General features: G+C 35.0%; 1 protein-coding gene across 1 annotated transcript in view; it reads left to right on the forward strand.

Moving 5' to 3' along the window:
* LOC110448996 (ring-infected erythrocyte surface antigen-like) overlaps positions 1-8,943 on the forward strand; it is a 15,795-nt gene extending 6,852 nt beyond the window's left edge. The window contains exon 2 of the mRNA XM_021495569.1: positions 8,653-8,943. Within this exon, the coding sequence (XP_021351244.1) occupies positions 8,653-8,943 (291 nt within the window). The remainder of the gene's footprint in view (positions 1-8,652) is intronic.
* Positions 8,944-14,132: the final 5,189 nt, after the last annotated feature.

Raw genomic sequence — 14,132 nt, forward strand, 5'->3', positions numbered from 1 at the left:
TTTTGCAAATAAATTCAGCTCTTTTATTGATTCTTTTAATGATTGTTTCGTTCCATCTAAAATGAGAGAGGTATCATCTGCATATTGTGAGAGAAGTAGTGGAGAGTTGTCTATATTTATACCCCTAATATAATTATTATTTCTAAGTCTTATTGCAAGTATTTCTGAACACAAAATAAAAATGTATGGAGCTATCGGATCACCTTGACGGCAACCCCTCTTAATTTCAAAAAAAGATGAGAGATTACCACCTTGATTAATTGCAGACATAGAATTTTTATGTAGTGTTTTTAATGCTTGTATAATCTAACACGTGTTGTATTATAGAACTTGTGTTGTAGTGAATTTGACTAATTACTTCGCAATCTTGAAAGACCAGCATAGATAGTGGAGTTTGGTTGGTTTTTGTCTGGCAAAAATTCCGAAAGTAACATTATACATTGCTTATAAAGTCTGGTAATAAGCTTCACTTACGCAAAAAGTTGAAATCAAATTACCTCGGAGAGGCAAGTTTAAGTCTGGTTTTAGCAATTCTTAACTGTGTTAGCACATAACATGCTGTTATTTTTTCAATCAAATCATAAATAGTGACATATTTTGAAAATACATCTATTCATAAATTTAACAAGTCGATTACAGCAAAGTTAAATTTTGAACCGCATCATATAACCATTTTGTCCATGTAGGACTAATCAAATGTATTGCCTTTCTCAAACATATGTGAAAACACAACTAAATGGGCAAGGTTCCTATAACACTCTTCATAACGTTACACATGTATAACGTTTGGCTAAACCAGCTTATTATTCTTATAGTAGTATTTCATGCAGACCATGTCCGAATAATTTCCAGATACAGGAGTTTATTGGGAAAGTCAATCCCCTCAGCTTAACATATTCACTGGAAATCAATATGATGGAATGGAAACTATTTAAATGAGAATAGGAATGACAATCACAAGGGAAATAACTGATGTAAAAAACGAAGCACTTTTATCATAGGAGAGATATTATACAACAAACATGTATCTAACGAACTAAAGCTCCGAATGAAAATAAAAGTAAGATTTATACAACAGGATATATTCACTTTATTTACTATTCGAAATATTAAAGTGAAAGTTCATATGTGTCGGTATATTGCTAATTATGATGGTGTTGGTGTTTTTTCGCAACATAAGGCTACATACAAATGTACCTAGATAGTTGGACCATTATTGTGGCCTTCCCCAGAAGGGCTAAAACTCGCTAGGTGTAATTAAATAGAGCCCTTTGACCTTTCAGACAAATGACCCCGAAATGTCACGGGACCCCAGTATAAACCCAAACAAAAAAACAGGATTATCCGAAAATATGAGGTTTAGGACATCTCAGAGAGATTGTCGTGTGAATGACAGTACTTGCATGACAATGATACAGTATACACGGCACATTTCATCAAACTTTATAACATTAAGTACGACTGACTCGGGCAAAATCTTAGTATGGAGAATAGTGCATTAATAACAATAAACAATGTTATACACTGTAGCAGATCAGGGTAACATGTAATAATGCATTGATAACAATAAACATTGTTAGACATAGTAGCTCAGTATACAACTGGACATTTATAGTTACAAACATGGTCATATACTGTAGCGGACCAGGACAGAATGATGGATTAATGGCTATAAACAAGGATGGAGGGTGTAGTGGATAAGGTTTATATTATGCCATTAACAGCATTATTTGTAACGAGTGCATCGGTTTCAGATTATTCTGTCTTACACGAGGGACCATATGTACTGTCATATATCCGAGGTTTATCGAAGCTTAAGGGAACATGGACAGCCTGAGACGCTTAACAAATGTTCCAAGCAAATGTTTGTCAAGCATTGTTTCTTCTTCTTATATTTCTTCTCATTCTTCTTATATTTCTTCTATTTGTTTTTTATTTCTTCTTTTTCTTTTTCTTCTTTTATTTTGTCTTGTTCGTCTTCCTTTTCTTCATGATTATTTGGTCACGTGAGCCTCCACGAATACCACCGTGACTTCTGTGAGCATCATTTATGACTTGGGGTTCTTTTTTGGACTTTGAATCGCCTGTCTTAATAATCATAACTTTTTGAATTTGAAATAATCACTCACTTCTATTTTAATTGATGCTCTGTTTGAGATATTTTTTTAAATTACACCCATGCTTAATTATAAAAGATAAATCACATTCGAAATAGCAATATGTGTACGAAATTTTCTATACAATAAACAAAAGGCTCAACTGCCGAAAGACATTAGCACATAGAACTACTTAAGTATGGTTTCTAGTCTAAAAAGGAAAATATACCTTGTATTGGCATTTCTTGTGAATCTATGTACACAGCCTAAACAAACTTCATATTGTATAAATCATTCCAAGGTTTGTAACCATCATACATTGTACAAACAGCACAGTTTGTAAAGTTAAATGTATAGCGTGTTCGGATTGATAAATACAAGTTGTTTATGGACGAGAGATACATTACGATCCTATCTGTTGGAGGCTTAGATACAATTATAACACGTAAAATGTAACGATACAACAATAGTTGTATGTGTTTGAGACAGAGATTAGGATACAAAAATAGTTATTTGTTGCTTAAAGAGATTACAATACAATACTTAATGATTCTGGTTGAGAGAACTTTCTATACCAGCTTAATAATCAAGTTTGTTTTACAAATAATTGTATCAAGGGCTTTTTCGCAAATGATAATGCACAGAAATGAATCGCTCATGCTGACTATAAACAAATATTGCAAGATGAGATGTTGAAAGAGTTGTTTGGTAAAACAGTTGCATCATCGAACACCGGCGTTCAAATATTCCCTACAATTTCATGTAATGGGTGTAGGTTCAAAAATAGCTCGGCAAACACAGCTATACATCCCACACGATCATCTCTGTAATGGTAGCAGACATCAATGCTTTGTTCTATAACACATACAGGGTACTGCAGTACACCTGCACCAAACACATGTCTTAATACATGTAATTCCTGTCTCAAATCAAACAGGCGTTACAATACCTCTCAAAGCATAGCTTCGTATGTACAGCAAAAAATGGAAACAAATCGGCTTGTGACTCCTTAAGCTGATCCCGATGTGGGAAAGCTCGCAATATCAATTGATCTGTTATACATTTCTGTAAAATATTTAAGCATTTACTTGAATATATTTCTCATGATAAGGAGATATAACACAAAAACCCAGAGTGTACTCTAAATAAACCGCGAAGCGGTTTATGATGAGAGTACACTCAGGTATTTTTGTGTTATAGCTCCATAACATGAAAAATATATTCAAGTTAATCCTTATAATTTAATCTACTTAACACAATCCTTGTGGAAATCTACTTTTATTGATGGACTCTTTTCTCTTAGAAATTATTGCACTGCTGTATCAGCCAATCAAAAGCGACGTTACAAACGGCGACGTCATTTATTTTACGCTATGGGGTGATAACATAAATGTTTAAGCCAATGAAAATGCTTGTTAAGATTAAATTAAAGCTTGATATTCGCGTTTGGATATTTTCGCATTAATTTACACAATGCCACAATCACGAGCGTTTATAGTAGAAAATCATCATCCGGATCATTCAGACCAAAACGTATTATGGTTTTTGAAAAGTACAACAAAAGTAAGCCCACTGTCTATAACGGTAGGAATTTATCAGAGGAATGATGACTTTGTTTCCCTTTGTGTTATCCAAGCCTTACTACTGACATTTGTCACCACTTACAACATCACTGGACAGCATTAAAACCTTTGCCACAAAATTAATGCATGTGTCAAAGTTAAATGTGTGGATGTCGTAATCACGGTCGTATGAAAGTGTTTGCGCCGGTTGTTGACAATTTATGTTGACGTTATCAAGTGAGTTACTTGTTTTCTTTTTTCTGTATAATTATCGTCACTTGAACATAAGCTGTATAGGGTGTTTGTAACCTATGAATGACGTGACATGATGGCTTTAAAAGTACAACATAGACAACTGTCTATAACATCACAGATATACCAAGGGAATGCTGGTTTCTTTTTTTCTGTCTTGTATCGGGACGTTATCATTCGCAGCAACATACTGGGAGTGTTTTGTTGTACTTAGACTTAGACTTGTCTCTCTTTTATCGAGACAGCAAGACGTGTGTCCCGCTCATCGCATCCGAAGTTATTTAAACCACTGTCAGAATCTTAATCCAATCTGCTTCTGTCAACTTTGAGTGATTGGGCAACGTTATCACTGTTGTATGGGAGTTGTTTTTAACCTATAGCCGGTATGATATGTTGACTTTAAAGTACAACTGGCACTTTTCTTATTTATAATTTGTCACTTTATGACTTTTGTCACTACCTTCAGCACCTTCGAATGTGTTTTTTTTTAATTGTCACGACATTAATTCAATGGTCGAATGTCAAAGTTTGTATAACGTAAATATACTGTTCTGTGGGTGTTTTTAACATTGGCTAACACGACTTTAAAAGCGCAGCCAAATTTCCCTTTATTTTATCTGAATGTTAAGAGTTGTCCCCACTTACACTATTTATTGTCAATGCTAAAACTATTTCTTACTAATAACCACATTATTCGATTGTCAACAATGTACAGGTGGATGAATTAAACACTGTTGTATGGGAAGTTTTGTGACGTACGCACTTTTGTATGTGAGTATTTTCTGACGTAAGCACTATTGCTAGGACAATTTTGAAGCGTAAATACTGTTATGTAGGAGTTTATGTGACATCGCACTGTTGTATTGTATTTTAGTTACGTAAATACTATACTATTGAATGGGACATTTTGAGGATTAAGCACTATTTTTTTTGTTTTATGTTTTTAGCGTACGCATTGTTGTATGATAGTTTTTTGTGACGTAAGCACTGTTGTAAAGGTTTTTGTGACGTTCGTAATGCTAGATGGTAGTCTTTGTGACGTTAACTGTTGTGTGATAGTTTTTAAAACTTTGGCTAACAAGACCTCGACGACTGTTAAAGTACAACTCATACATTTAGATATTTTGTGTTTGGTGAGTAACGATACAANGGGGGGGGGGGGGGGGGGGCAATACAAATGCGTCGTTGTTTCTGACAGAAATTATTATTTGGGAAACATTTATACATTATAGACTGTGTTATGTATCATATTAGCGACTAAATATCGTAAAATGCAGAGCTCGATTACAATTTAAGTAAGTGATGATATCATCAATATCAAACACATTAATTCATGCTAGTTTTGTAAGTGCTCATACCACACATCTGTAAAAATGATTAAATATATGAATAAATGTTTAACAAAACTAGGAAGTTATACATCTAAAATCAGCGGTTGTAAATGTTATATTTCAGACTCTAACGAAAATATGGTTGTTACCCTGACGTCATATAAAATATGTTTGTAACCCTGACGTCATTAGAAATATGGTTGTTACCCTGACGTCATTAAAAATATGGGGCTGCATCACTGACACAATTAAAATCGTGTCTGTATCAATAATGCCGTAAAAAAACAAAGGTTTTGTTTTGTTTTGTTTTTATTTTGTCATTTAAGGACGTGCCTCCATGTGTGTTGTGAATAATTTATGTACATGTGTGTTTGTGTGTTGGAGTCAAAGCATGTTGGTGTACTTGCCTCCTTGTGATAGAGCGGATCTGATACCGACTTTATAGTGCTATCTCACTGAAATATCTTGTCGAAGGCACCAAGCACAGCATTCCGCCCGGTCATATTACACTGAAAACGGGTGAACCAGTTGTTGCCATTCCCCTAAATGCTGAAGGTTAAGCAGCGAATAACAACAACCATTTTAAGGAGTTTGCTATGTCCCGGCCTGGGGACAGAACCCATTGCCTTCCTCACCTATGCGAACGCTTAACATCAAAGCCAAACTTGAGGTATTACAAAACAAGGCAGTAGGAATTAAAAAGTAGTTATAAGTAGAGAGAAATAATAAGATCCCAACCATTACAATTAGTGCAGCAGATATATTTTGGTCGCTTTTGTGTCCTCAAGTATAGGGCACAAAAGCGAATCCCCAATTCTGCAGGGGATTCCCACATTAGTCGCCTCTTACGATACAAGCAGGTGTATTCTTTCCTCGATCCCCGACCTGTAGGGGTGAAAAAACATAGGACTTTATATCTTACGAAATAGGAAACATTGCGGCCTAACCATTATATCTTAGAAAACGTTGATCAATTATTGACGTCATAGACAATTGTACGGTATGACTTATATGAGATAATAAAAATTACCATATTGATTTATAAATAGACTTTATATAGGTTTTTGTTGTTCAAGTAATACCGCAGCAGGGTCTCAATACAGCAGGACAAAATATCATCTCCAACTCGACAGGAATAGACAACCCGCCATGATATCTCCAGTTTCAATTTCTAGGAAATATAAAGTGTCCCGTTTCTTTTCTGAGCTTTCGAATAGGCACATATATTCTCCTAGGTAACTAACCCCTTTCCCAGATCGTTCAGACGAAACGTTAATGCGTATTTTCAAAAGTCGATTACCATTATCTTAGCGTTAAGGATGTATTAAGAAAACGCTTTTCTCTAATTCCATGTCTTTTATCGTGGCGTTATTTTGTTTGTTACTATTTGCACAATGGGGGAAAAGGTTAAAGATTGGTTCCTGGCGGTTTTGGTAATATTTCACTGTCTAAAAATCAACTGTTATGGTGGTTTACCACGAACGAATCAGTTTTAAACTTTCTTTAAATAGCAACAGTAAAGGAAAAGCCATATATAAATGCTAAAATAACACAAAATAATTACAGATTCAATCTAACAGCTATTTGTTTTCATTATATTTACCATCAGTTTAACAAAAACGTGAAACGGATGGTCGTGTATATCATCGGCATACCGATCGAGACAAGTTTAAATGAAAATTAAAAGTTTGAAAGATAAACGTTAGACTCAAACACAGGTTGGTGATTGATAGATTTTGCCAAAAATAAACTACACTTCCCCAGCTGTTTCGTCCTTCTAGAACTTATCTGTGGTGCTGGGGACTAAGCCAGAGAAAAATCAACAGAACCCTTGTTTAGAATCACTGTCACAACAACGCAATATCTGGCAGTCTCCTTTGCCTGTGGTATTACCATGTAATACAACGTCTGTAAAATTCAGACTAGTCAAATTGTTTGGTAGTATTTAAGTAATAGAAATGGAAAATATAGAAAGAATTGCAATGATAAAGGTTCGTGGTTCACGTAAACGTGAGCCATTACGATAATATTACCGGGTATACAACATACTAGTATATGAAGCAATAACAAGCAGTTGATTTACGCAATATAACTTTTTTTAATGGTATTACATTATGTAACAATGATGTAATGAATAAACAATAATAATAATGATAATAATTTGAGGTTCTTATATACCGCTTTATCACAACCTAGTCCGTAGGTCGTCTCACAGCGATTCACAAAATATTATCCGTGGTTTTAGGGCCTTTGCAATCAGACAATATCTTTCGCAACTCCCCGGGGAGCATACTGAATAACAAAGTGGGTGACAACACGGCGATTTCACAGGTGAGGTACCCATCTAATTACTGCCAAGTTTACTGCAAATTACAAACAGGGGCATGCTGTTTGATGTCCTGAAACCCTGTCGTCAGATGGTACAAAACCGATTTTCCCCTACACACCTCCCTCTCCCTTCCGCTCAGGTATCGGTTTGAGGTCAGTGATAGGACGCTTGTCCAATAACATTGACCTATCGTTGAGAGTTGACATATACTGGAGCTACAGGTATCGGTGTGAGGTCAGTGATAGGACGCTAGCCCAATAACATTGGCCTATCGTTGAAGGTTGACATATACTGGAGCTACAGGTATCGGTGTGAGGTCAGTGATAGGACGCTTGTCCAATAACAGTGACCTATCGTTGAAGGTTGACATATACTGGAGCTACAGGTATCGGTGTGAGGTCAGTGATAGGAAGCTTGTCCAATAACATTGACCTATCGTTGAGGGTTGACCTATACTGGAGCTACAGATGTGTTTCTTTCCGAATCTCAACTGCAAGACGGAGTCTGTGCGATTTGTGCTTGCGGGTATATAAAGCATTTGTAATTCTGCGCAGGAAACACCTCCCTTCGGACGACGCGCAAGTTAACTGTCCATCAAAGGGCTATAATTTTGTGTTTATAATCCTATTTTCTTATAAGATGGAAGTTAACTTTCCTTCCGAGACCAGTAATTTCGTTTTGGGAAGCTTGATTGATTCAGTAATTATGTTACACCCTAAAAAGTATTTTTTGTAGTGGGGCCGACCACTTAATCCAGTTATCGAAAAGCCAAGCAAACCCAATATAGTGTTCAATGCATGTAGATACTCGCTTTTAGACAGATTTTTTTTTAAATTTTTCACAGCGGAAGATGTCAACAAGTACGCCACAAGTTCAAACCATCATTTGTCTCGTTCTCCGGGACTATCGATGAAAAATCCAAGGACCGCAGTTTGAACCAAAACATCTTACGTGTATCTACATTTATTTAATGAAAGTGAAAAAAGGAGAATAAACAATTGGCAAAGCAGTAGGATATTGACGAGAATATACAATTGGCAAAGCAGTAGGATATTGACGAGAATATACAATTGGGAAAGCAGGAGGATATTGACGAGAATATACAATTGGGAAAGCAGGAGGATATTGACGAGAATATACAATTGGGAAAGCAGGAGGATATTGACGAGAATATACAATTGGGAAAGCAGGAGGATATTGACGAGAATATACAATTGGGAAAGCAGGAGGATATTGACGAGAATATACAATTGGGAAAGCAGGAGGATATTGACGAGAATATACAATTGGGAAAGCAGGAGGATATTGACGAGAATATACAATTGGGAAAGCAGGAGGATATTGACGAGAATATACAATTGGGAAAGCAGTAGGATATTGACGAGACTATACAATTGGCAAAGCAGCAGGATACTGACGAGAATATACCATTGGCAAAGCAGTAGGATATTGCCGAGACTATACAATTGGGAAAGCAGTAGGATATTGACGAGACTATACAATTGGCAAAGCAGCAGGATACTGACGAGAATATACCATTGGCAAAGCAGTAGGATATTGCCGAGACTATACAATTGGGAAAGCAGTAGGATATTGACGAGACTATACAATTGACAAAGCAGTAGGATACTGACGAGAATATACAATTAGCAAAGCAGTAGGATAGTGACGAGAATATACAATTAGCAAAGCAGTAGGATATTGACGAGACTATACAATTGGGAAAGGAGGAGGATATTGACGAGAATAAACAATTGGCAAAGCAGTAGGATATTGACGAGAATATACAATTGGGAAAGCAGTAGGATATTGACGAGACTATACAATTGGGAAAGCAGTAGGATATTGACGAGAATAAACAATTGGCAAAGCAGTAGGATATTGACTCTGTGATATGCATTGTGAACTGACGGGGTATGTTTGTCTTTGTATGAGGTTGCTTAGATACATGTTGTTCTTTAACGTTGAACGATGCATTTTTTTCAAGTGCTGTTTTTTACTCTGTGGCATGCTTTTACCAGCGTAATGGCGCACTGGATTTTTTTTCTTTGTGTTGACATTGTGGGATATTCGGTCACTGTGTGTTGTTGCTGTGGTATAATATAACCTATCACTCCAAGGCGATGTAGTCAGAGACATCTTTATCCGAGGGTCAGGTTTTTGAAGGCTAGCACGATGCTTTACCGAGTGTGCGCTTTTCCTGCTTTTACAAATGGTATCAGTCTAAATTTGTATGCGCCTGCGCAGATGCTTGCATAATGTTAATAAGGTTTTGCTGTTGAAACACTTTTTCCAAATGTAACTTTTTATTTATCATTGATTAGAATAAATTGAAACAAAAATTGTTGTCATTCTCGATGGATATTTGAATTATTATCTAAATCCCTGCTACATTAATAAAACCGCTATTTCCCTTCTGTTATCATAATGTGGCTTCCTCCATGTCTGTTCCATGTCGAGTGGGATGAGGAGTTAACCATCTGTCCTAATCGAAAACTCGTGTCCATTATGGACCTGTAGTTTGTAAGCAGTTCTTGTCTGTGGTTTTATTATAAAATAGTAAGCGGACAATTCACCAAATATCATTGTCTTGAATTATTACACCAATCCTACATTAAATCTCTTGCACTGGATATTACCTTCAAACAACTAGATCAAATGTCATTGTCTGGAGGTGTTACATTAAACGTATTGTCTAGGCTGCTAACTACATACAATTGGTGTACGTTGAATAGTATAGTGTTGGATTGTTACACAAATTATAAATTAAATTAATCTTACATTAACGAGTTATATGTTTTGTTACCTACATACAACTGCGTCATTGCCTGGAATTGTTACATCAATCTTATACTAAATCAACTGTACGGGGTGTATATAAAAAAGCAAGGATATTGTCCTAAAGAGTCACATGGTTACAACAAACATACACTAAAATAACTGTTCGCTACATACAAGTACGTTAGTCTGGAATTATGGTACCAAAATTACATCCTATTTACAGTATGGACTGTTATTTACGTACAAGTACATCTACATTTATCATGAAATTTCTATTCCAAAAGAATATTGAAGTTCAGGCTGTTACCTACGTAAAAGTATGAACTGTTATTAACATACAAGTACATCAGATCTTAGTGTAGCCTGTTGGCTTGATTTTCTTCTGGAATGATTTACGTGAAGAACTAGAATTAGTAGTTTAAGTTTGGTTAATCTGTTGTAGACAAACGCGTTAAGTTGGTAGCGTAATGAAGGATTTTAAGAACATCCATATATTTTCGCTGCATTCCATACACTCAAGACGTGATTTTTTAACAATCTGCTGACCTTAAGTAACACTTATGGGGGGGTTAGTGTGGGAGGAAACCGGAGTACCCAGATCGTGGGATGGAACCCCAGCCGCCTTGGTGAAAGGCAAGTGCGCTATCCACTGCACCGCCCGACCAGCTCTTTCTTTCTTTTTATTGATATATCATTCATTTATATTAGTTTTCTTGGCTGTTACATATGAGTTCGTCTAATCTCATTATCTGAATTCGATACACTGACATAGCATTACAACTCATTTTCTGGTCTGTGATTTACATAGCTACGAAATACAAAAGTGATGAGAAAAAATGTAATACGCACTAAATATCGATGAAACAATGATGAATTGTTAACAAATGGCAGATTGATACGGACACCTTTAATAACATACAAGGACATTAATACCAGGCGTTCTGGAAGCGTAAGCGTCTTATGTTTCATAGACGACACCAGACATGCTTATCAATATACATATACATCAGATGTCATTGTCTTCAATAACAAACATCGAAACCCATAGTCTGGACTGTCAATTAACTTATCATTATAGTAAATATCATTGTCCGGATTTTCGACACCGACATAACTTTGAAATTGATAGTCTGGACTGTTAAGTAGATACATGGTCGAATTTATCAGGTATCTTTGTTTGGATTTTGTTAAAAAAAATCTTGATTTATTGTCTAGAATTTTATTTCAGTGTACATAGAATATCAATGTCTGTTTAAAAAGAATTCAAATAATAAAAAGCAAACCTACATTAAAATTCATTACATGAGCAAACAAATTCCAAATAGTAATTAAGCAGAAACATGTTGTGTACTTAATTGTTTGTTACTGTAATAATATAGGGCTTTTTCATTTTTTATATATATATTTTTTTTAAATCATCTAAAACCTTGACAGAAAATCAAGCTTTAATCCTACCTCGATATATGCAATTGTTCCATGAATATTCAGATCACAAAATCCAGTCAAAAGACGCTGTGTGTAAAAAAGTATATTTCAGAAACAGAACACTTGATTTACGTAAAAACAATATGGTTTTAAATTCATTTAACGAAACTTCACACAAACATTGCCTCGAATGGCGATGCTTGGAATGGATCTTTTGAAACGGAATACCACCATTAAATTCAACTACATCGGTTGAATTGGGAATTTTGGACGGGACACCGCCATAATTTAGATAGAGTTCTATATTTCAAAACAATTCTTTTCATATTTTTGTTTACATTGCAAACAATTTAACATTATAATTATAGACATGCACAAGCATACTATATAGATTCAAAAAACTTATTCCTACAACTATTGATAAGTAATAACAAATATATTCTTTTGCATTGTTATGTCAAGGTAAAATATAAATAAATAAACAAAATAATAATAAAACCGCAATTCGAACTGAAAATCGATAGAACTAGCGTAGAATATGAACAAAGGAAGTAATTACATTGATACCCTAGCAAAGAACAAGATTGATAAGATGATGTTAAGGAAGGGTAAGCGTCTTCGTCTTCTGTTACATCGACGACACCCGCTAACGGATTTCGCATTTCATAATCCTAACGATGTACTTTTCTATTGATTTTCTTATTCAATAAGGGTCATATAGACAAAAAAACTAATAAATCAAACATTCCTATGGGATGTAGACAGAGAAATTTTCACTCGATTTGAGGATACAATTTTGAGGCTCAGTAACAGACTGTGCATGAGGCATCGTGGTTTATATGGCTATTCTTTTATGAAATGTTAAAGTTTTCAGAATGAAAGCGCGTGTGAATTGTCTCTCGTAAGAAAGGTTAATATATAGAAATATTTGCCCTTAATAATAGTGAATGTCACTCAAGTGTGAGAGAAAAACTATTTTTGTGTTGAAGCAACAGGGAGAAACAATTAACCTTATGATGAAAAAGTTATACCTTGTAACAGAAAGATTATTACGTTTCACGTGTCTAGTGTAATGTATTGCTTCCATATTATATCCGTTACAATATGGATAATGGACAATATCTCCCTTTAAACTAGTACGGGTTACTTGATAATTTTGATATGTTTAGTTCGTTTGTGCTTTACGTCCTATTTACAGCTATGGTTATAGAGTTATTTGTTAAATTGTAACAATGATGAAGCCTGCATTGGAACCATTGTAATTTATTTTATTTTATTTATTTATGTATTGAAGAAAAGTGTACTACTTTACTATGTAATCAATAAAAATCTTTTGCTTTGCAACATCAATTGTTTTCGTAAATATGGTAGTGTATAGCTGGGGAATTCTGTGGAACTTATGACTGCGAATAATGATAATTATTCATTTGTCCTGAAGAAGTTAGAATTGATGTCAAAAGGCTGTCTATTCTTAAAACGAGAAGAATATAAAATTGCATTTTTGTTTATGTCGTTGACAATGCTTATTTCTTTATTGTCCTTTAACCTCGAAAAATTGTCCTAGGCGTGAAGTCACAATTGCAACAACAGAAACTTACAACCAATCACAGGGCTGATATCACATGGATTAATACGCAACAAATATGACATTGATATATTCACTGGATAACACAGTACATAATATGATAAAATGAAATACATAATAGTCAAGCAAAGTATTACAATACACATCTTAAAAAAACAGCTGCAAATAATAATGCATTTTATAGTGTAAAAGTTTGCAAAACCATACATTATAAGTAATGACAATGAAATATATTAACGGAAATGGAAACTGCGCGTATATGGAAATAAAGTATTAATAGTTAACTGAATTTTTGCTCTCACAAATATGTGTGCACTTCTTAACAACTTTGACGGATAATGCGTTTTGTGCACTTACATTTTTTTGTCCTTGTGCGCGTGTCGAAATTTGCATTTTTCGCAAGTTTGACAATCTTTATTGACTTTGTTACTTATTTGCATCCATGACAAACAGAAAAAACCCAATGTATCTCTGTTGAAAGTGTTTGGTAAGCTATGCTTAGACTTAGTTAAAGTGGTTTGAATGATAGAGGCTGGTGTTGCTCATAATGTTGTTGCTAGACGCTTTGGTGTGCATTGGAACACTACACATGCCTTATGGAGACGTTTCTAGCGGCTGGTAAAAACTGAGACCGCCCAGATCGAGACTTCTGCTTGTGACGTCATTTAGTCAGAACAACTACATCTAGGTTGCATTTTTGCAGTCCCACATCCAAACTGCTAATTTGACGGCAAGAAGAATTTCTTGATTATAGAAGAACTATGAGAAACC

Source organism: Mizuhopecten yessoensis, unplaced genomic scaffold, assembly GCF_002113885.1.
Source record: "Mizuhopecten yessoensis strain PY_sf001 unplaced genomic scaffold, ASM211388v2 scaffold4411, whole genome shotgun sequence".
Lineage (NCBI taxonomy): Eukaryota > Metazoa > Mollusca > Bivalvia > Pectinida > Pectinidae > Mizuhopecten > Mizuhopecten yessoensis.